At 36.0% G+C, this 24,614-nt stretch overlaps 1 protein-coding gene across 12 annotated transcripts in view; it reads right to left on the reverse strand.

Annotated features, from left to right (window-relative positions):
* Positions 1 to 5,753: 5,753 nt before the first annotated feature.
* PPIP5K2 (diphosphoinositol pentakisphosphate kinase 2) overlaps positions 5,754 to 24,614 on the reverse strand; it is a 53,005-nt gene continuing 34,144 nt past the window's right edge. For 7 of the 12 annotated variants that reach the window (XM_031594509.2, XM_031594508.2, XM_031594512.2 and 4 more), the window contains exons 20-31: positions 24,175 to 24,302; positions 23,865 to 23,979; positions 22,473 to 22,580; positions 22,271 to 22,387; positions 21,394 to 21,567; positions 18,901 to 19,074; positions 17,582 to 17,651; positions 15,489 to 15,608; positions 14,545 to 14,607; positions 10,605 to 10,736; positions 8,956 to 9,084; positions 5,754 to 7,558 (exon numbers count right to left, since the gene is read on the reverse strand). In XM_031594509.2, coding sequence (XP_031450369.2) covers positions 7,449 to 7,558; positions 8,956 to 9,084; positions 10,605 to 10,736; positions 14,545 to 14,607; positions 15,489 to 15,608; positions 17,582 to 17,651; positions 18,901 to 19,074; positions 21,394 to 21,567; positions 22,271 to 22,387; positions 22,473 to 22,580; positions 23,865 to 23,979; positions 24,175 to 24,302 — 1,440 coding nt within the window. In that variant the 3' untranslated portion in view covers positions 5,754 to 7,448. The remainder of the gene's footprint in view (positions 7,559 to 8,955; positions 9,085 to 10,604; positions 10,737 to 14,544; positions 14,608 to 15,488; positions 15,609 to 17,581; positions 17,652 to 18,900; positions 19,075 to 21,393; positions 21,568 to 22,270; positions 22,388 to 22,472; positions 22,581 to 23,864; positions 23,980 to 24,174; positions 24,303 to 24,614) is intronic. The other 5 variants (XM_031594515.2, XM_031594514.2, XM_031594517.2 and 2 more) reach the window with 5 other exon arrangements.

A 24,614-nucleotide genomic window follows, 5' to 3' on the forward strand; every position in this document is an offset into this window, starting at 1 on the left:
ATATTTAAAAAAAAAATTCAAAAGGATAATATGTTGTGTACTTGTTTTAGTGCATGTGAATTAAATTCCAGTGCTTAATAGAGAAAGCATTTTTAATATCTTCACTTTCTTTCTCCTTACTGGGGATTGTAGCCATTATTCTGAAAATCTGGATGTTGCTGGTAATCCATAAGGACATCCAAGACAAAATACAAAATATTTTTTATTCCGGGGAGAGGGGGAAGGAAAAGAGAAAAACAATTCCAAGAGGGTACAGTTGAAATAGTAGGGTTGTGTTTATGACGAAGAAAAAAACATTAAAATCTGGAGTATTTTTATATTAGAGATTAAAAATATGTCTTCTGTAATTCTGTGAAAAGTAATTGTAATATAACTTAGCAAAATTTGCCATACAAAACCTAAATCTCCATCTTTTTTTAACAGATCTTAAAAGGAAATTTGGCTAAGTTAAATGTAACTACAGCAACAATTTATTTAGAACTTAAAGTGTCTTAAGAACATAATTAATTAATCCAACCTTTATTTCTTATATACCAAGTTAAAAATGATTTTCAGAGAGCATGAAAAGTATTCCTTAATTTGCTTTCTGAGACAAATTTCCTTTTTGCACGATTAAGCTGACTTCAGTGGGAATCTTGGCTACTTGTGCAAGGCTGAGTTTATTTCTTCACGTCCAGATGGAGGAGGTAAGCACTGAAAAGTACTTGAAATAGGATGTGTTTTTAGAGTTTTATGTTTTGCAGATTTTCAGTCACTACCCACTCTGATTCAGAATATCTCAAAGAAGTTATTACACCCAGCCAACATGGAAAGGTGCGCTGTATTCTATCTACACAATAGGTTTTAAAACTTAATTGTGAAAGGGAAAAGATTAGGAGCAGTTTGGGAGCAATGATGCATTTAGCATGCATAGGGGAAGGCACATATATATAGGAGAAGGCAGCAGAAAGTACTTGCTAACAGTGTTCTAGCTGGAAGTCTTCCAGCTATGAGCTAAAAAAAATCTTTGGTTACAGGTCACCAACTTTACACAAAACTTTTGCCACCATGGAATGTAAAGATGCAGAATGAAATCTCACAGTATAACTTGGCATTTAATGTACAACAAAACAATGTTTTTTACATGATATGCACTGGGTTCAAATAATAATCTGGGTCTGTTAAGTGAACCTAGCAGCACAACTCTCATCATTGCCTCCTCCACCACTTGGATCAGAGAGTCATCATCAGTGCTTTGCAGGTACCTCCTCGTCTACGTGTGCTTTTCCAACAAATATAACAAATATAAAATTGAATTCCCTGTGAGAACAAGTGCCTGTGATCATGAGGCTTCTTCCAGCTGTCTGCAGGCCTCATCAACTTCCTCTTCTTGGTCAGGCAGCCTGTAGTGAACACCCTTAGTGGTGTCACCCATATTAGCCTGTCCCTTAATTCTCCTTCATAAGCTCTCAATTTGTTCCTCATTCACACCTACGCAGAGATTAATAAATTCGAGTTGCGCTTTCAGATACAGAGCAACTGCATTGCCATGCCTTGCTTAGCTTGCCTTTCCTGCAACATCTGTAGCCATCCATGACAGCGTTCCAGTCATGTAAGATATCCCACCATGTCTCTATGATGGTGAGATCGTGGCCTTGCAACTGCACTAGCAGTAGCTCTTCCTGTTTGTTCCCTATGCTCCATGCATGGTATGCATGCGCTTTAGAGAAGAAAAGGGAGCCGAGGATGCAGGTATTCTTAGAGGGGATGCACAAGGATTCCCTGTAAATATAATCACTCTTGAGGCAGCCAGCCTTCTGGCTCACAGAAGGCAGCTATTTGTCACTGTTCTGGTGGCTCATTCCCCAGTCTATTGCAATGGCATGAACACTGCTATTTTTGACTTCAGCCCTCCAAGACCTTCAGTTGAAAGCCACCCACATTAGGTTAGCCAGCCTGTTGCCAAAGATTGTCCCTGCCTCTTCCAGGCAGGTGGATCCCATCCCTCTTTAATAGATTGTAATCTTCATTGAAAGTCCCACTGTCATAAAAACCAAAACAGAGCCTGGGCACTGTCCACGTAGCCAGGAACTGATCGGCATTATGCGTCTGCTTCTGGCTTCCCTCTTTTCTTCAGCTGGAAAACTGAAGAGACATATCTTGGGCATGAGTATTCTTCATTTGTGCTCCCAGGGTTTTATGATCGTCTTTGATTCTGCCCGTGTTCTGGCTTCCAGCATCATTCATGCCCACATGAAAGAGCAGTAGTGGATAGTAGTCCGTGCTCCAAACAAGCTGCAGCACACGCCTAACAAGCACACACACTGACCTCTCTGAGTTTCTTCTACAGCATGAGTAGCAAATACAGAATTTGTCTCTGAAGTACCGATCATTTGCAAGGCTCTCATATTCCATCATTCTTCAACTTGTTCACTGAAGGAAGAATGACTCATCAGAGACAGACTTGCACATCGTTTGAGGACTTAGCTAGATCTCCCACAGGCGACTTTATAGGGAATGTCAGTGGAATTGTATTCCATTAGATTGCAGCACTGTTAATTTAAAAATGATGAGTCACAGTGCAAATGGAGGTATTACAGAATATGGTCCAGAGTAATAAACCCCAGAGTATTCTGGGGTTTATTTCTTCATTTAAAATTTATCTTAATGTAATCTAATTTAGTTTTATTTTAAAAATAGCAATCTCTTTTTCATGGAAATACAAACTGGATTGTTTTGTCATTACCTTAGCTTTTATATTTCAGACCAGACAACTCATTTGAATTTTGTGGGGATAAGTGTGGGAGTTGACTAATTTCTATTTGAAAATAGTGAAATGTGTCAAGTGATTTCAATAGTGAAATGTGTCAACAAGCAAAGTGAAAGCCATTATTTGAATAACAAAAGAAGGATAAATACCTACTAATAGCCTTTGCTTCTTACACCACCTCTCAATTTCTTCAGACTGACCATTCAGTCTTCACTCTTTTCTCTTTCAGTGTATGCTGATTAAAAAACATTATACAGGAACAAGAGAAACCTTATGATTCATAGGTAACAGACCACTGTTAGATCACTACATTCTTCGACTTGAATATTCTATTGCACTGAAATGGGTCTTTAAAATGTTACCTACAGCTCTTCTTCTATCTTCCTTTTGAACTCCACTGGTTTTGATGCTACTGACGATCTGATCAGTCTGTTTTGTTTGCCTTTCTCCTTATTCCTCTCTCCTTAGACCTGTTTATGTGGATTCCTACAAAACTGAACTGTGCAAGCACATTTGACTTCTCTTAACAAAGACGAATTGCTAGTACAAAAAGAAGTCAAAGATACATCTTTATTATAACAAACAAACAAAAGAGATAAAAAAAAAGATTTAAAAAATTGCACAAGTTTTAGCGAATTCTTGGGTTTTGCTCTCTTGAAGGAAACACTAAACATTTATTTAAACATTTCAGGGGTTACCAAATTTAAGCACTGATTTCCTGTGAACATAATCCTTGAGACCTCTGTCATATCTGGCTGCAATAGAATCATAGAATTACTCAGGTTGGAAGGGACCTCAAGGATCATCAAGTCCAACCTCAGCCTAACCATAGTACCCTACCTCTAACAACCCTCTGCTAAACCATATCTCCGAGCACCACATCCAAATGGCTCTTAAACACATCCAGGGACGGTGACTCAACAGCCTCCCTGAGGAGCCTATTCCCATGTTTAACCACACTTTCTGTAAAGAAGTGTTTCCTGACATCCAACCTAAACTTACCTTGGTGCAACTTGAGGCCATTTCCCCTATCTTGTCATCTGTCACCAGTGAGAAGAGACCTACCCCGCTCTCACTGTAAGCACCTTTCAGGTACTGGAAGAGAGCAATAAGGTCTCCCTTCAGCCGCCTCTTCCCCAGACTAAACAGCCCCAGCTCCCTCAGCCTCTCCTCACAGGGCTGATTTTCCAAGCCCTTCACTCTCGCTGCCCTTCTCTAGACCTGCTCCAGCACCTCCACGTCTTTTCTGTACTGAGGTGCCCAGAACTGAACACAGTACTCAAGGTGAAGCTTCACCAATGCCGAGTACAGGGGCAGGATGAGTTCCCTAGTGCTGCTCACTACACCATTGCTGATACAAGCCAGGATGCCATTGGCCTTCTTGGCCACCAGGGCACGCTGCTGGCTCATGTTCAGCCGACTGTCCACCAGAACACCAATATCCCTTTCCATCAGGCAGCTTTCCAGCCACTCCTCCCCAGGCCTGTAGGGTTGCCTGGGGCTGTTGTAACCAAAATGCAGGACCCAACACCTGGCCCTATCGAAACTCATGCCGTTAACTTTGGCCCATCGATCCAGTCTATCCAGGTCCCTCTGCAGTGCCCTTCTCCCCTCTGGCAGATCAACACTCCCTCCCAGCCTGGTGTCATCTGCAAACTTACTCTTGGTGCACCCAATCCCCTCATCAAGATCATCAGTGAAGATGTTAAACAGAAGCCGCCCCAGTACTGAGCCTTGGGGGTGACCGGCTGCCAACTAGATTCAACTCCACTGACCATGACTCTTTGGGCCCGGCCATCCAGCCAGTGCTTCACCCAGCGGAGCGTACACCCATCCAGACCATGGGCAGCCAGCTTCTCCATGAGAATGTTATGGGGGACAGTGTCAAAGGCCTTACTGAAGTCCAGGCAGACCACATCAACAGCCTGATCCATCCACTAAGCGGGTCACCTTGTGATAGAATGAAATCAGGTTTGTCAGACAGGATCTACCATTTGTAAACCCATGCTGAGAGGACCTGATCCCCTGGTTGACCTTCAATTGGTCCGTGATGGTTCCCAAGATTATTTGTTCCATAACCTTCCAGGGCACCAAGGTGAGACTGGTAGGCCTGTAGCTACCAGGATCATCTTTCTGGTCCTTTTTGAAGACGGGTGTCACACTTGCCAGTTTCCAATCCACCGGGACATCCCCGGATAGCCAGGACTGCTGAAAAATGATGGACAGTGGCTTGGCAGTCACATCTGCCAACTCTCTCAGCACTCTGGGTTCACTCCATCTGGTCCCATGGACTCGTAAGCAGCCAGCTTTCGCAGCAGGTCCAAAACTATCTCGTCATGGATCATGAAGGGCTTATTCTGTTCCCCTTCCCTATCTACCAGCGCAGGGGGCTGTGTTCCCAGGGAGTAACAAGTCTTACTATTAGAGACTCAGGCAAAGAAGGCATTAAGTACCTCTGCCTTATCCCTATCCTTGGTGACCAGGTTGCCCTCAACATCCAACAAGGGATGGAGATTCTCCCTAGCCTTCCTTTTGCTATTAAGTGTTTATAAAAGCATTTACTGTTTTCCCTTACCTTAGTGGCCAAGCTCAGTTCTGCGCTTTGGCTTTTCTGATTTTCTCCCTGCACAGCTTCACTACATACCTGTAATCCTCATAAGTAGCTTGCCCACTCTTCCAGAGACCATAAACTTTCCTTTTGTTCTTGAGTTCCAGCCAAAGGTCTCTGTTCAGCCAGCCCAGCCTCCTTGCCCGTTGGCCTGTCTTCTGTGACATGGGGATGGTCAGGTTCCTGCACCTTTAAAACAATTTCCTTAAAATATTCCCAGCCTTCCTGGGCTCCTTTGTGCCTTTGTGAGGAGTGCTTTCAGCATCAAATGGTAAACGCATTACATCTTCAACCACCAGGAGTAAATCTGGCTCATTTGTATATTATTAGCATATTTGCATTTTTTTCTCCAGTTAGACCGATTCATGACACTTCGAAGATATTCTTAAAAGAGAAAACAAAGCAGACACAAGTTGCCAATGGCCTTGTTTTTATTTAGGAGCACATAAAAAAAGTTATGCCACAGCTTTGGTTGACTGGAATGGTATGCATACTTCTAACAGTATTTTTTCAAACAGTAAACAATGTGTACATTCAGTCGTGTGCGAGACAAACACCGTCAATAACAGTTACACTACAAAAATGAAATGTTTTAAGTAGATAGCTGTGAAACCCTTCATATTTTTGGTATTTAACCAGCAGTTTTTATAATCAGTGTGCTAAAGCTATTTCACACATAGTAAAGACACAGACCCTGTGGCAAGGTGAATAAAAATTACATTGCACTGACTTTGGAGATGAAAAAGAGCTCTACTGAAAAATATTACTCAGAAGCTATGCAACTTAAACGTGAAACTTTAACTTGTAGCTTATTAAGTCAGTAATAAATATCTTCCACTTGGACTGAAAGAAGTGGACACTGTTTTCATACATTTGGAATACGTATAATCATGAATGGTTTGTCATGCCACAGAAAATGACAGAACTGCTGAGACTGGATGATTACTGTATATGATCCAGTAACTCAAGGTTCCACTGATATGGTAATGCTTCTCACAGATCTTACAAAATAGTTAATGTCCTTTAATAAGAGCTGCTGTCTATCCCCTAGATTGGAAGGACAGGGTTATGGAAATCCCCATGCCATGCTCAAGCCTGAGTATTTTGCAACATCAGCAACTGAGTCCTGGCAGATCACACTCTCTCTTTACTCTGAAGGGGTGGGAATAAAGTATAGACAGAATATTTACAATTTTTAGGGTAAACTGACTAGCAGACCAGCTGTAACCTTTTCTCTTTTTATAAACCTTGCTTTTTAACATCATCTTTTTGTAGAAAGATATGGCAAAGCAAATAAAGCTGTCCTTTTAGTAAACAAAAGATTTTTTTTTGATAAAAACATATAAAAGACAGTTTTATCTGCTGGATGATATACAGGTACCCGTATACAAGCATGTATACTAAACAAGAAAAGAGAAGGTACTTTGAATGTTATAGGTCTGATGTAAACACAAAGTAAAAATAAAGAGACTCAAAAGTTGACTCACTCCATCATGCCTAATTATTGCAGCATATACGGTATAAAATTGTTCAAATGCAGAAATTACCTGCTCATTTTTAAAAAACAGGCAAAAGAGATCTCTTTGGATATGTAGTTAACTTAAAAAAAAAAAAAAAAGAAAGAAAGAAAGAAAAAAAAAGAAAAAAGAAAAAAGCTTTTAGCCAAGATGTGTATTACATTTCAGCCCACAAAAGAAATTTGCAGGCAAATTATAAACTCCTGAAAATAGAAGTTCATAATGACAACAGACAATACTTCATTACAGTGACATCAGCAGAGCCTCTGTAACACATCCTACTTTAGTACAAGTTTACAGTCAATATCTGAAGACACTGAAAAGGTTCATGTGCAGCTTTTTCTTTAGAGGTGTGCAGTTCAAACTGATAAATAAATGCATTTCCTGAAATATTTAGAAAATGAGAAAAAACATTTGACAAATATATGTACAATGCACATTAATTAATCTTGTTTAAACAGAATGTTCTTAAATGCACTATAAATTGCAGACATGAATGGCTTTTGTGTGATCAATTATTTATTTGAATGAACAATAAGAAATCGTTTAAGAAGTTCTTTCCAGTTTTTTCCGATCAAATGCACTTATTCTCAGAAAGAGCGTCACTACTAGATTCTGCACCTAGTGAGGCTTCTTCAACAGTTAGCTTAACATCAGGTACACACACAGAAGATTCACTGGAAGCTGTACAGATAAACAAAATAAATTATTAGATTTTATAGTTAAGAATATCCACGCTAAAATATCAGAAGCAATAAAAATGTGAGGAAAGTTGTTATTTCATAAGAAATAGCATACTGCCTTGAGAGTGGCAATGAGATACAGAAAGAAAGGAATTGCAGTTGATTTCAGCATCTCACATTTCCAACAAAACATTCTTGCCTCATGAACAACCACAGGAAGGTGAACTTTCTCATGAAGGCCTTGAAGTTCTCAGGTGATGCATTTACACCTTTTCAGACAGCATCTTTCAGAAAATCTTTTACATACTATCTTCCACTTGTTTAGATAAAGTACTTTTGTATTGTAATTTTCAATTTTGAAGACCTTTTACCATATGTAAAAGGACTAATACTAAGCAAAAAAAAAACCAAAACATATTTTCAGTTTAAAATATATATCACAAAATGTACTTGTAAAGAAAATACACAAAATGACTTTGATTCTAAAACTGTTTTTCAGGAAAAGGACCATTAAGTTCCAGCTACTATACAAAGCCTGAGATACTGCAAACAAGTTGTATCCACAAATTGCATAACTCAAAGAAAAATCCATTGTGGTAACGTTTTCAGCTTAGGTCAAAAAGGCTAAAAAAATATTTTCTTTTTTTGCAAATATTTTTGCAGCTTTTGGCCTGTATACAAATGAGCAGCTGAGCTCAATTAGAAACCCAAAAACCCAACACTTAAAAAAAGAAAGCTTTTTACCCTGTTCATGTGTGTGATTTTAATTACTAAGGGAAGAATATATTGCATGTGGCAAGATAATGTTATTTTAAAAAGCATTAAAAATATTATTTTCCTTTGATCTTGTTTACATGTATATAAAATTTCTGCATCTACAAGCTTTGTGTGGAAGTTTTTCTTTAAGCGATCAAAATTCACATATACAGCATCAGTATCTGAATTATCCAGGATATTTGTCTTCCTTCTTCAGATTTGTCAAAAGGAGATCTTCAGTTACAAACAGTCAACTTTTTTTGCTGGACCATTACTACACTTCATGGTAGAAATTCTAGCATTTAAGTAATTTTCCTCTGCTTGTCTCACTTGGGGATAGCCAGATATTACTGTCATATTTCAAGACAAAAAACTATCAATTTTGATGCCATGGAAATCCTTTCCAACATCTCAGAGAAAAAGAGAAAATAATCACTAGTTCAGTTTCATCATTAAAACTATTTGTGCAACAGTACTGAATTCAAATTAACCCATAAAATGATCTCACAGACAAGGAATGTTAAGAAATAGCTTCCCTCAGAAACAATGCAATATGTACAAAAACCAACGAACCAAATGAAAATACTGCTGGAAATAATTCAGTGAAATTTTACAATTCTGCCCCTGACAGAAGTTACTTACGTGAAGCTGGTTTCTCTACTGCTGGCTTTTCTGGCAAAGTTTCAAGTGGTGTTGGCTGAATTTTTGCAGGGGTGTATGTATTCAACGGAATTTTTCTTCCTGACAATGGACTCATGTAAGTTGGAGAAGCTGAAAGGCAAAAAAAACAAACCAAAACAAAACATTAACTGTAAAAACTCTCAGCTTCGAAAAATGCTAAGAATTGTAGCTACAAAACTGTTTTCTGTCTGTTATCTGTTATCTTTCATGTTCTATAAAAGTCACTGTTACACAACAAGCAACTCAACTACAGTTTTTGACTACTGCATTGCCAGTAAAAAATTTTTAGAAATTTACTTTGGAAAGTGATATAACTTCAGCAGTAGTGGTCATGCTGCCACTAATCCAAGTTTCAGGAATTACTGCCTTGAAAGAAAACTGGCAATAGCATTAATGCTGCTTCCCACAGGTGACGAAGATTGCACTGGAATGTATATTTAATACAAAATGTGAATGAAATGTGTGTACGATACATTATTCTCCAAACAACTGCATGCAGAGGGGGAACAAAGCACCAATGCCCTCAATTTTGTCAGGTCAGATTTCCAACTGGTGATAACCAGACCACCACAGAATATTTTAAAAATACTGTCACGCCTTGTGCACTGTGAAAACTTGAACTTCTATTGAAGCAACAATATCTTCCCAACCAGCGTAGCAAGGCATTTTAAATAGCTGAGAACTTTGACATACTTATGACCTAGTGAGATCTTTTCCAGTAAAATCAGTTTTCTTAATTTATCTCCCTTCCTATATATAGGAGCCCCACGCTATCAAATTAGCTACTGATTCAAATATAGAGTGTATAAACAAAGTAATAGTAAAAAAAGGAAAAATCCTAGCACCCATGTAACAAATTTTCTCATCAGCAAGTACAAGTTTTTCCTCATCAAAGCATGAGTTTGTAAGCATTTCCTCAAGACTGTTTTTCACTCACCTGACATACAAATTATAACTGTCCTAACAAGTGGTCAACTGGACCCAACTGAAACTGCTTCTGAAGAAACTTCCATTGCAGTAGACTTGCAATGGAAAAGCATCTTCCCAGAGACACACACATGTAGAAAACTCAGTTTTCATTTAACTTCAAGACCACTTAAGCATTAAATGTACTGCACAAATCATTTAAAAAAAAACGGAGTAATGGCAAAGCACTCTACAGGTTAAACACTAAGTGGTACTGAAATAAATAGAGAATGATACATTTTTAAGAAATGAAAGGCAACTAATCTCCTGAGGTTACTCTAGTAGAACAATACAATACAAAGCCAGATACACTGTGTGCTTACTAGAAAGGATTCCTTATCGTTCAACTAACAACGTGGACAGCTCAGACAAGTTCTTAATGTGAAGAAATAAATGAATTATGATTTTGCGAAGTTCCTAGTCTACTATATCAATCAACAGAAGCATTAATTCACTGGATAATGACAGTGTCTATACAGTGAGATACACTGTAATTTTAAACTTTTGCAGTATCATCTTTTTTTTTTTTCCCCCCTTTTCAAGCAATATTCTTAGTTTGCTTGTTAGCTGTAGAATACTAGATAGATTCACTAGACAACATCTAACAATTTAAAGTGAGCATAATTACAAACTAAAATCAGTACATGTCTCCTGTAGGTTTTCCTTTGATGGAGCAGCAACAGAGGCAAGAAATTCATCCACCTGCTTCAGAGACAGGGAGTTGTGAAGAGTTTCCAAAGGGCAAATAGAAGGCACCATGGAATATAGTTCAAAACCTGTAACAAAAATAATAATAAAAAAAAAGAGATTTCCAGACTTAGGACAGGACTTAAGCTATTGCATCAGCAAGAATTAATCCATGACAAAGAGCACATGCAGACATAGTACTGTTGAAATCATATTAAATATTACAGGAGTTGGAACAAGATGTGCCAGTTTCCAGGCTATACAAAACTCAAGGTACCATACAGCATATCATGGGATATAAAGCCCATGTGCAGTCTACAAACTTTACAGTCGTACTCTTCCACCAAATTAGTTAATGAAAGATAAACTTCCTCTAAGACAAATGTAGTTAAAAAAAAAAAAAAACCATGTATGGCAGTATTTTTCCTACTCATTCACATTCCTCACAGATCAACAAATAGGTGATGTAAGTGCAATAAGACAGCTATGTTGTAAACAGTTAGCCAAGATAAGAACTACAAATGCTACCACTTCCAGGAAGTAATATATTTTCAGAATTCAAATTCTATCACTTTCATTATTCCACAGAAACAAACTGTAGCCTTATCTATCAAGGGAAAACCACTATTCGCACTTCTCTACCTTTTGTTAATGAGTTTTAACTTTGTAAGACAGTTTTACACCTACCTTCAGGCATTTTAAAACCTTACTTAAAATACTAGAAGTTTCATACATTAGACCAGGGACGTATTTCCAAACCAAAATCTAACAATTCTTTAGACTTTGCTTTTCTATATTAGTATAAGGCAACCATGCATATTCCTATTACTAATTAAGGACAAGTATTTAAACACATCTTGGGAAATAAAAAACACCCTGTATCTCTGTAAACTAGTGCATACTTGGTAACTCAATGAACAGCTCTTCATCCAATTGTATTTCAAAAGCAGAAAATATATCCATTGGTATTTTCAACATACAGCTGTAACGTTACAACTTTGAAATTAAATATTGTAAATTTACAGTTGCTACATTTAAAAAGATATATTTAAATGAAGAAACAATAGTGAATGAAATAATGTTTAGAGTTTCAGTTCAAGGTACATTTATTAGCAATATTGTTATGACTATGAACTGTTCCCCCCCCCCGGACAAATAAGCATCAATATTCCTCTGTTATCCAGTGTTTCTCATTAACTCATTCAGTGCTTTGCACGAAAAGAAAAATTTCATCCTAATGCCTAATACCCATTTCATACCCAAATGCCTATATTTATATTTGAATCCACCTTGGCCGTAAAGCTGGAGGGACAGCCACTCCAAATATATGAACAACCAAAGCATACTTATGTCAGCTTCATTTATACTACAAATAAAATTATGCATTTCATGGAAACTTTATTTTCATGTACAAAAGAAACACCGCCACATATTTTTGTTTCTAGTTTCATGTGAACACAATGACTTAAGTTTCAGTGTAAGCACTAAAATATGTTTGGCATACATGTTAATATCTTAAGTAATTATGCATGCATGCAAAGCGCAAACCCTTTCTTTGCATTACAGTAAGGTTAAGACTTCTCTCTTTACACTGACAGAAAAATCACAGTTGTTCAATCATTTGAATGTTTTTTTTTTAATTTTGCAATGAAAGTAGTGGGACAATGTCAGGTTAATTTTTTAATAACTATTACTGTGACAGTGCAGTGCTATAGAAAACCATAAATGAATTTGAAGTGCACTCACAGTCTTCACAAAGAGAAAAAAAAAAACATTTTTCTTTCAGGAATTTGCCCCTTCATAGCTTTTTATTCAGTCTTGATAATTCTGCTGATAGCCATATACCAGCATGTTGCTGCAATATCTTCACAGCTGATACAACTTAAGAGACATCTTGGAAATCTCTCTGCTGTGTTTTATTTGAATATTTTATAAATTATGAAACTTTTAAATATAATTTTATGACAAACAAGTTTGAATTTTAAAGATGAAGAAGCCTGACAGTATCCCTTCAAAAAAGCAATATCCTATAAACTAACAACTTTTGAGTTTTGTCTACGTTGACTCATAAAACATCATCCCCATGAAAATGCAAGACAATGAAAGGGTTACGCGGCATCTCAAAAAGCCACCCTGCTGCCTTACATTTAAAAGCTGTAGAGACATACCACTGGAGCCTAGAAATTCCACAGAGGAAATGGAACAGCACCTAAAGAGGTGTGGGTGTTCTGCACAGAGGCCCAGAAAATAAGGTAAAGCACTGTCAGAAGATACTTGTTTCACCATGTTCCTTGAACTAAAGATGGTGGGAGAGGGAGGAGTCTGATATGAGTTAAAGGGTGTGATAACAACATAAAAGTAAGAAAAAACAGAGTGAAAGGGACAGAGAGAATCAAAATGACAGTCCATAGGACAGACAAAACAACACCAAAATGTCCTTATGTTAGTAGAGAACTCAGAAATCTGCAATGTATTCAGATACTATAAGAGCTCATGGAGCATGCATTAGTTTTGTAAAAGATGTGTGGTAAAACATCTGTATTAAATGAATCAGAACAATCAATGCATTCATTAAAAGCAATTTAGATCTGTTTTTAAAGAATGTAGTCACAAAAAGAGAGCGCTAAATGGAACAGAAAGTAACCAATTATTAGACTGATATATTCAAATGTAGCCCTTTCTGACCTTGTATGTTTTGAAAATATTACTTGATTTGATTCTAAACATAAATAATGGGTTCCTATTTTTCCTAGTATACCAGTTTTCCTTCAATAAGCACTGCAGTGTGAAAAACTTCCTATGTTTTCCAAGTGAATATAGTAAAAGTCTACCTTGCTTCTTAGCAAAACAAAAAACAAAAACATACTCTTTCTTTAACCTTGTTTCTAAACAAATTCATTTTGAATCTAACACAAAAATGCTGATGACTTCCACTGCACTTTCAATGATATCATCATTACGGAGCTCAGCCAGTGGCCTCACGTATTTTAAAACTACAGTTAAGAAATCTGGAAAAGCTACTTTAAGATCAGGTGGATACTAAAGATTGCGTTTGGTTTCCGTGAATGATATAACATGAAGAATATATTTTGGTCTTATTTAATCATGTATAAAGTTAGACAGGAAATATTTTGCTGAGAAAGAGAAAGATATACTTCTGTCCTATGTGTTATATGAGACCTTTTTCGTAAATATACTAGTCTGAAGATAATCTAACTCTTACTCTTGAAGCTCGAAAGGTCAATGTAAGCAACAGGCAATTCTCTTGCTGTGATTTTTTTAGTGCAAGATATAAGTAATTTGCACATCTGATGAGATGCATGAAAAGGTAAAATAAACTTTTGTCTGATGATAAATATAGCAATTAAGCAGGAATGGAAACAAAATGTCTTCTTTATATTTTTAATTTAGCATCACTTCAAGAAGATAGTCAAACTCGAGTTGTCATTTCAGTGATTTATTTTAGAATCAGGCGGCTGATTCTGCATCAGAGAAAAAGCTCAGCAGGAGAAAGGTGAAGAAGAAGCAACAGCTGCTATCAAGAAGTGTATGCCCAATAAAGATCAGATTTATTTCTGTTTTTATCTTGCTCCATACAGTCTTGATTACATGAGAAATCGGGGACAATAATTTATTACAAAGATCATGATTAACAGTAGCACTTCAATTTTTTCAAGAATTTTTCTGAGGAATGAATTTTGATATTATATTTTAACTAATGAATGGTAGAGAAGGGGATTAGGATATCTAATGATTACAAATATATTTGGAATTGTGCTTGAAGTAAGGAATGACAGACGGCTGGATGATACTGTACACCCCATATTTGAAATAAAAATAAAAGGGATGAAGCAAGGAACCTTTTGTTTTTGTTTTTAAAATAAAAGCAAAACGTACCATTGGTTGGGTGTCGAGCAAATGAGATAGAAAACCTTTTAACAGCAGAACCACGTGTGGTGTCTAAGAAAGAGAAAAACAGGTACCTGAAATTTGTAACAGCTACCAAAAGAGGGACATTTTAAAAAAGGAAAAGAAGAGGAAAGAAAAAAAAAGATGAGAAGGTATTAGAACTGAGTGGCATGCAGAAAGGACCAAGGAAAAGGGCTAAAATCTAAATAGTGGTTAAAAAGAAGAAAATTTGGATTGCCGCTAACTACAAGATGTGTAATGAAGTGTATGAAAACAAGCAGAATGAGCTGGTGATTCTGGCATACAACGTTATATCAAGTTTGAGTTGAACATTGAGTAGTGAATGGTGAGGGGGAAACAGCATGAATACCGTCTCACCTCAGAGCTATAAAGGTGTCCTTTGGCACTTTTATGTTCTGAAACCTAGTGAAAAACTTTCTTCTCTACCCCAGATTATTAAAAACTGAAAACCTCCTGCTCTTTTGTAAATCCAAACCCCACTGAAAAACAAGTCAGGAATCCTAAAATTTTCACCATCAGTATTTAAATTATCACTTTGTCATTTCTTTCATTTCTTGCTTCAGGTAATTTACTTCAAGATCAATAATTGATGATAAAACCTGACATTTAGAGAAAAGAAATTCAAAACTAAAATCTTAGTTTTCTTAAAAAAAAAAAAAAAAAAAGCATTTGTTGAAGTTATCTGACACGTATTACAATTTTGTGAGCTAATATTCAATTCAAGACAGAAATGAGAATTAAATACGCTGTTGTTACACATAAGCAAGCTATGGGCAATTATGAAAGAACAGAACCTCATATAACTAATACTAAGGCAAAGGATTCTAGGATTCCATTAGAAAAAGATTTATCTTTAGAAGTTTAATGTGGCACATGGGTTTGTGCGTGCATGTGCGAGAGTGTGCACATACCATCTACGAAGCCAGAAGAAGTCAGCTTTTTACGATGAGTACGAGCATAATCCTGTAGGTTAGGTGCACTTGAAGAACCCCCGAGCACTGAGGTGCTAAACAGGCCCGCACAGTGAGACCCTGATGGGAGTTAGAGAAAATACATACAACAACCAGGTGTTCGTCCATTCACATTGGGGATGCATGCAGCATGCAAGCACATGGCTCTTACCACACAAAAGGCAGCTTTTGGCAGTGCCTTGGACAGGTTCACAATATGCTTGTAATGTCAGAGGTACTTGTAGGCTGAAACTACCATAATTTATTGTGCTTCTACTCATGAGACAGCACTCTCTGCCATATGTGCAAAGAGAGGACTGAGTTTAACATAGTGACTTCTTATCCTGTTTTCACATTTGGTAAAGAAAAGTTACTAGTTAGCATTAATGTAAATATAACCAAAACAAAAAAACAAAAGCAAGATGATGATGTGAATCCTGTGTGCTTTAAAACCTGCAGTTCTGAAACAAATATGAACTGGGAAAATACTGCTCATTGCTTTCATCCAAATCAGCTTTTGAGATGACAGGCTGCAATGAAATATGCAGATATTTCCACAGACATGGAAATATTTCCCCTTTAACTCAAATAAAACATAAATCAGATTGGAAATACTCTATTCATAGTCCATTTATCATCACTGACAATGTCAGAAACTGAAAACATCTAAGAGTTTTACAGTGTTTAGCTTGACTTCCTTTCCAGAGAAGACATTTGTACATCTCCATGCAAGTAACAGTCCTTTGTTACAACTCATACAATCCTGTCACTGGAATGGAAGTTTTGAGAAATCACTGAAAGCCCCATAGAGAAAAATAACTTTCATAATTCACTGTATCTGGAATTTTCATAGGACACTGACTGAAATGGAGAAAAAAAAAAGCAGTTTCATTTTTTACTCAATTCTTCACTATTAGTTGAAAGGAAGTGTTTTCACTCAGGACTCATCTTTTGCATTTTAGATTGGCTGCTTCTGAGGACCAACTATCTATCCAATAATACTTCCTTTTATTGATTTTGATGACCCAAAAAGGAAACATTACTAGCACATGTGACTAATCACAGCCAAAATAAATTGGTGCCTGGTCTGTGGCAACAGCTTTCAACATCAAATGCAATATCTTGACCTATGCACAGAAATAAACCAACTTCCACAAGACATATTGTGTCATATTGGCAAAAGAAAGTTACTTAACTTTAGCAAGCACATAATAAAAAAATTACTTCAATAAACAAGAGCACCTGATGTATGCATTTCACTAATGGAAAAATATAGTAGGAAGAAAAATATCACAGAATAATTAGACATGCAAAAACAAACAAACAAACAAAAAAAAACAACAGATCTTTACAAAGAATTAAAAAGCTACTTTCAGTTATGTATATATAGCTTATGCACTTTGTACACTTTATTTTTTTCCATGAAAGGACACACAGAAAAAAAAATATAGTATTAATTTTTATTAGTGCAAGATCTCATGGTTTTATATTTCAGCCATATGAATGCCAGGTCCCAGGAAGCAACAGAAAAATCCCATGTGAATTGAAAGAATTTGAAACAATTGATTGAATTATAGCATGATTCGTTCTAACGCTGAAAAGAAGAAACTGATTTTAGGAGAGCGAATGTCTGCAAAAACCCTAATATATCACAGTACTTGATGTTAGTTCCCCTTTCCTCCTCCTCTTGGTAAAGCACCCTCAAGAAATGTGTTCTAAATTTCCACTTCGGAAACTTAGGTAATTTCTATTCAAAAGGTTCTTGCAAAAACCTCAGTGTCAAATTACATCTAAAAAATCTTTCTGTTAAAAATAATCCTGTTACCTCTTTCAGTCAGCAGTGCGAACAATTTGCTCTTTTCAGTAGTGATTTACTTAGAGACTACTGTTGCAGAAAACTGTCCAGTTCAATAGGCAGACACTCAGTACATTATTGATAGCAAAACACTACCAGGTCCTATTAACACAGAAGTTTAAGAATGTACAACTGTGCAGAACAACAGGCAGATGAAAAGCTGCTAACATGAAAGAAAATTTCACTTGTATGCACATACCTAGACCGCTCTGCTTTTGTTCCAGAATAGTTCTCGGTGTTCGTAAGTTACTATTGCTTTCTGATAGGACCTGAGTATAAAAAAAACAAAACAACAGAAAAATAAGGGAAGGTAGAACAGCAGCATGAAATGTCCATTTAACTTGATACAGTAGCCTGTTTCATACAGACAAGTGTTAATAAGCTGTATGATAAGTGTTAGTAAAAATATGTAAAGGAAACATGAAAGATCATGCAATATCCCCTTCTGAAGGGAGTCCATTTCACATATGAATTCCTTGCAATGGAGTGATGCAAAGCAAGCATTCAGAATGAGAAAGGACACAGACCAAGACAGATATGAGAACAGACGTTTGAGACATTTTATTTTATTTTACCAAATTCACTCTCCTAAACTGCGCCTGTATTGAAAAAAGGAGGGGAGGGAAGGAAAGACAGACAGGCTATTGAGGACACCATACAATCACTGATCCATGCATGGGCTCAGTCAGTGTAATCTTCAGATGCTCACAGCCTTTACTGATATAAACTTTTCCTATGCACACAGTTTTATAATCTTCCACAAAAGGGAAATTACAAAAAATTTCAAAGAAAAAGCGTACAATTAACAGAACACCATCCACTGTCATACAGGTAAACAATATCTTGAAATACAAAGAGTCTTGGATTTTCACTGGTACTTTAAAAAATTCTTTTTTTTTTTTTTTTTCCAGCTTCCTCCCCCACATAATTAGAAAAATCTTCAAAATATTGTACAAGACAATGGATGATGTACTGCATTGGGAGTTTTAGATACCTCCAGATACAGAACGCAAGAATTATTAGTGCTAGAGTTTGTTCCCTGCATAGTTAATATCAGGCCACTGAAAATATGATAAATGCAAAACAAGTTTTGAATAGCAGTATGAAGTTCCAAATAAATTATTTTAAATGGTATTGGTTGCAATTATTAAAAAATAAAAAATAAAAATTAAATTTCAATTTACCTACCACCAAATTAAGCAATGCCATTTTTAAAGTCTTAAAGGACAACTAAACCAAAGCAGAAATCTGTTTTATTAGGCAGTAGACTGTGTCTTTTCTACTGTGGTAACATTTGCAATTCCTAAAAACAAACCAATTTTTCAGGAAAGTGTGTAACACATTCAGTGGAAAAACATGCACTTGCTCTTTTTCCCCCAAACATTCTCGGGAAGTAATTTTAAAAAGTGGAAGAATTTGCTTCAAATGTAATCCATTACAAGGGATTAGATGTCCTTAAAGACAGTTGGTTGTTGCTTGGAATGCATAATAATGTTTAATGAAGTAAAGTTTAAAAACCTGTTGCCATGAGCCAAAAATACTGGATGTGAAAGCCAATGATTTGGGGGAGACAGGGGAAGAAGTGATTTGTTCCCCTGATCTGCGTCTTCGACGCCCAGTACCCACACCACTGGTGTAATGCAGCCAGGTACCAATACACTCTGGGCTAGACACACTCAGGGGGCTCTCTTCCTGGAAGTGAGAAAGGGGGCAAAAAACAGCAAAGCATGCAAAGTTAGATTCAACAGAGCCAAATGAACAGAAAAGAAAAAAAAAAAAACAAAACCAAAAAAACCAGTCTGCTCGCACCTTTTTATGTACTACTTCTAAAACTATTAAACAGAGACTAGGGAAGAATTTTATTAAAACACTAGAAAGTTACCAGTTCCACTCAATCAACTATCTTTTAATACATCACTTTCATCATATTTCTGGTAGATTACTTACTAAATGGCATGAGAGAAAAAACAGTGGGCACCAATAACTGGTAACCTTGACATACTGTTCAATAGTTTTTCTCATCTAAATACATCAAGCTTTCCTATTTAATTATGAGTTTCCATTTCTAGTTTATGCATAGCCTTATTTAATAGACTAATTTTTGTAACTGCCTTTGAGACTTTCTAACTGTCTGGTAGGCAATACAGCCTGACTTGTAGCAGATTTCCAGTCCTAAATACCATCTAAACATTATCTGAAGCTAGACAGCTGGAAGACTTAAAGAGAAGACAGGATCAGACTAAGAGACCCACAAGCCCTAAAATACCACATATCAATAGTAAACAACATTTTTTGCAATTGAGATTTTAATTTCAAACACTGATGAGCCTTACTTTTTGATTTCAACCCTAGAACTCTTTTTTCATTATTCAATCACAGTTGAAATATTTTTAGAAATATTGCTGAACATAACCCAGATTTAAACTTCCATCTAATACCTGTCAGTGTCCTTTCAAATTAATGGATATAAAGGAAAAGAGAATTGCCTTAAAGACACACACACACACACACAAAAAAAAAAAGTTCAAGGCAGTTGCAGTTTAAGGTTCAGTAAAATCACTTTTTTAAAACACTTGAAAAATACCATTTGGCATAAATATTCCAAATACTGGTTTTGCAAATTTCAGTGTGCCAGATTAAACTTTCAACTTTCCTATAAAAAAACAAATAAAAAACCTGATCCTCACTGTATATGTTTTCATTGAATATTCCAGCAAATAGACAATCACTGAAAGCTGGAACATGTTCTATCCAGACATCTGTTACTCACACAGTCAAAATTTAGCAATTCATGTTATTGATACCTTTTGAAAGTAACTTCCACATGATCCACAAAAATCAAAAAGGTTAAAGATTTGAAATAAACAGTCTAAAAAATTTTGTTTATATGAACTCATAAATAGTAGGGGAGCTTGCATGATCATACTGAAAACAGCATTTAAAAATCTAAAATATTGATGTTGTGAGCATTTGTTTATGATAAAACTTGGAAATAGAAAATGTAAGACATTCACATTTTTTATCTTTGTTAATTTATGAAAGTCACATGAAGTTATATAGATATCCTTACAGAAGGAAACCATGCACCTTTTTCTCTCTGCGCTACTAATAACCAACTAATAACTTGCAAATCTTACTTATGTAATACTTGCATTGCATACAAACAGTCCATTCCCAACACAAACATGAAAGGAAAAGGTTTTGGTGTGAATCTTAAGTTTTGATGGCTTTAAGCAACTAAAAATGAGGCAATAAGAAGCTGTTAGTCTGCTTCTAGCATTAAAGTCGCAGAAGTGCCACTATGCACCAACTGAAGCTTTGCCACTCAATCGCGCAAGTGGTATCAGTGACAATGCTATGCATTCCCCACCTCTGTGACATTAAAGCCATATCCGTGAAGCACACCTAGATGTCATGGCCTTCAAGGCAGGAGACTAGACTGTTCAAGCTGTTATCTAAAGAATTCATGAAATGCAAACCCCATCCATTAAAAACAACAACAACAAAAAACCAACGTACAGTTTATTCTCTTACCTTCAAATGCAAATGTTGAACAAGTGGAGTCACTTCCACTCCACATGAAAATAAATACAGCTGAAGACATTTTCTCTCTGTCTCCTACTCCCCCCCCACCATAACCCCCACCAATCTCTGTTTCCTCTATGAAAGATCACCCTGAAGGTTTTCTCAATTCCCAATACCAGATGTCTTGTAAGGATGAATACAGAAGCAATACAAGTTAGTTTGAAGATGAAGACTTTTTCAATCTAAACACATATCTTCAAATATGAATTTTTTCTAATATGGCTTAAAAAGAAAAAAGGACATAAGTCTTTTATGGAAAAATAATCATTCATAAAAACAAAATCCTTCAGGCAAATTACTGCCATGGAGGAACACCATATTTAATATTATGTATAATTGAAAACAGAATTACCCTTGTTATTCTTTTGTTAAAACAAACAGAAGTTAACTTCTGTAAAAGATATTGTCCAAAACATAAACACTTACTTCAACAGAACCAATCATCCTGGATCTCGGAAGGGGTGACTTTCTGTGTATATGAATTGGGTCTGATACCATTGGCTTGAACATCACTACTGACCGATCTGTTTCATCCCTTTTAGAAGTATGTGCCTCCTCATCACTATCATTTCTATGTGAGGTTTTCTTCGAGCCTTCATTCTATAAACAATACATAATTTCTTTTCAATTTAGCTGCACACCTTGTATCAAGTAGACAGAAATGACTGCTGAATTTTTAGTAATTTTTTAATTACTAAATTTTAAGTTTAAATTTTAAAGATGCAAGTAAATCACATATTACTGAACAACTAGTTATAAAATACATATTGCTGTAGACTTTAATAATCCATGTGTATTTGCTCCTAATTAACCACTGCCTGTACAGCGGGTTTCTAATTAGTCAAACCATTCAGCCAACATATCCTACTTCAATCTTCTGTTTCCACAGTAGTAAAATTCTAGCCCTGAAAGTCAATATTTGAATTGCCACCTTGCTTTCATTCAGTTCTCAGAAATCATGTGGTAACTCCACACACAACCTCGAAGATATTAAGCACTCCCCAATCATCTGTATTTATAAGCATGCTAAACTACCTTATTTTCTTAAATATTTCTTTCAGTTGCCAGAATATCATTGATGTGACACTAGCATTGCTACCACCTTTCTTACAAAGAGTACTTTGTATTCCTAGTTCAGACTGGCAAGGCCACAGAAGGCTCAAATTATCTGTGTCCATTTAAAGTGGACCAAAAAGAAAAATCACACTTGTATTTTTAACCTAAAAATTTCCCACTGTTTGTTTTAGTTATTTCTGCACTCAGAAAAACTAACTTTTGCTTGAAACAAAGGCCTGATTATTACCTCTCGGGAGGCAGGTCTGTATCCATACCCAGATGGTAAATTTTTATCTTCCTCACAGCCTTTGGCTCCTGGACTAAAGTGCAGCTCTACATGAAAACGTTCTTCTGAAGAAAGTTCCTGAACAAAATGATAAATTGGTTTACACTTTAATATGTAGGCTTAGCACTACTCATTTCTGAAGGCATTCATACATTTCAAATACCTTATTTGGATCCTCATAGAGCATGATAACAATCTGTGTCATGTAATTGAGTTCATTGACAACATTTAAGTAATCCATAGCTCGTTTCCACTGTTCATCTTTTGTTTCCTTATGAACAGAAAAAAATATTAGAATCTTGACAAATAAAAGCCAGCAATTTTCTTTAGAAAGACTGATGATTTCCATTTTCACCCCTTTTAGATGGCTTTTATATTAACAGCAAAAGTATGAAGCTCTACTTCAGCTAATGAAAAACAAGAGATATATCTAGAAAAAGTGAAGTAAAAATACACATAAAATGAATAAAAAGTGGATTTATTTCAGAGTATCTCTTAGCTATTTTGTTAATAATGTTGAATGCTTTGTAAACAGAAGTACTATTAACATTTTTCTGGTTGGAATTTTTGATTTTGCAATAAAATCCCCTTCATATAGTGTGGGCATATTGTGGGAAATGTTTCTAGGTATCTCTTTAGCAGTTAAGCAGATAGAAAAGGCTTCCAAAATACAAAAGAAAAATAATCAGTCTGAATTATTTGATATGAATATTCACCTTTTTCATGCTCTAAAGACATGCTCATGAATAATGAAAAACTGCTACACTTAGTAATTCATCTTAAAGGAAACTAAAAAGTTTATAAGCCTAAAAGTACATGTGTATCTGCTACAGCATGCCACAGGGGTTTATAAGTTTAACCAATGAGTTTACTAATCTGTTACCAGAAGAAAGTATGCCAACACAGCCACTACAAAAATTACATTTAGATTTACATCAAACTTAGAATCAGTTGTATAGGCCCTGTGGTGCTACATTTGTCCTCTCCATGAGCTTATCTGGGTAACTGGTGAACCTGAAAGTTGGTCTTTTTTAATTTTATTTTTTATTTATTAATTTTTTTAAAGTCTTTGGTTTCCAAGCCAATCAGATGTAAAATAAAGCATAGCTTTAAAATAGTATGCAACAGTGCCAGGCAGAAAGGTCTTGACAATATGACAATCGCAGAAACAAGCCAATCCAAAAAATTCAGAGACATCTGAACTGCAATTTGAAGGAAAAAAGAGTTGGAAAGGTGACAATAGAAGACAAAGAAATGGGTTATCTGCCCTTTGCAAAGCCTTTTGAGACCACGATATCAGCTGTATAACTGAACATACCAATGCAACCCAGCACTACTTTAAAAGAGCATGCTCTTTTCCAACAAATTATCCCATTAGGAATCTGAAATATGGCCCTGCATATTTACTAAGAAATCCAGTGTATCAAAAAGCGTAATAACGTTCAAAAACACTTGGAAAAATTAAGCTTTCACTTAATACAGTTTTAGAAGAAGTTAGTTATTTTGTTTTTTTCTTAAAATATCACAGTTTTCACAGAAAAAGTGTTCAACTTACATCACATAAGGCACCATAACGAAGGGTGGATAAGAGGGAATGAACATGACTTTCGCTGGTGAAATACAGTCGTGTACGAACATGGCGTTCAGGGGACATAACACCCCTGGAGTAACTTAAAAGAAAAAAAAAAAACTTATTAGACCATAATGATATGTGACTATTTTAGAATTAGCCATCAACTAATAAATGAATCATACCTTTAAATTACTCTGAACTAGTAAGATATTTCAAGCATAGAAGCTACGGAGTATCTCCAGTAAGTCTTATAAGAATTAACATAATCATATAGAAATATTGGAAGACTTACAGAGGGTGAAGCTTATTTACAGTATCATCATCTTGAGTTCTCTGAAGGTCAGAACGGATTTTTCTAACTAGAGGAGTGCAATAACCTTTGGCAATCTCTAGTTTCTCAGCCTTAGAAATACCATATTCCTATATTAGGAAAAAAAAAAGTCTTAAAATCCAGTTCAAAATTAACATACTTTCTAAGACAAGGCTTGTATAATAAAATCAAAGAATCATTGAATTACGGGGTTGGATGGGACCTCAGGAGATCATCTTGTCTAATTCCCTGCTAAAAGCAGATTCCCTTGCACAGTAAAGTGCCAGTGAGTTTTGATTATCTCCAGAGGAAGACTCCACAAACTCTACAGGCAGCCTGTTCCAGTGCTCTGTCACCCTCACAATAAAGAGGTTATTCTTCATTTTCAGACGGAATATCAGTTTGTGTCCAGCCTTTGTCCA

The sequence above is a fragment of the Phasianus colchicus genome, chromosome Z (genome assembly GCF_987193195.1).
Source record: "Phasianus colchicus chromosome Z, bPhaCol1.hap1.1, whole genome shotgun sequence".
Taxonomy (NCBI): Eukaryota; Metazoa; Chordata; class Aves; order Galliformes; family Phasianidae; genus Phasianus; species Phasianus colchicus.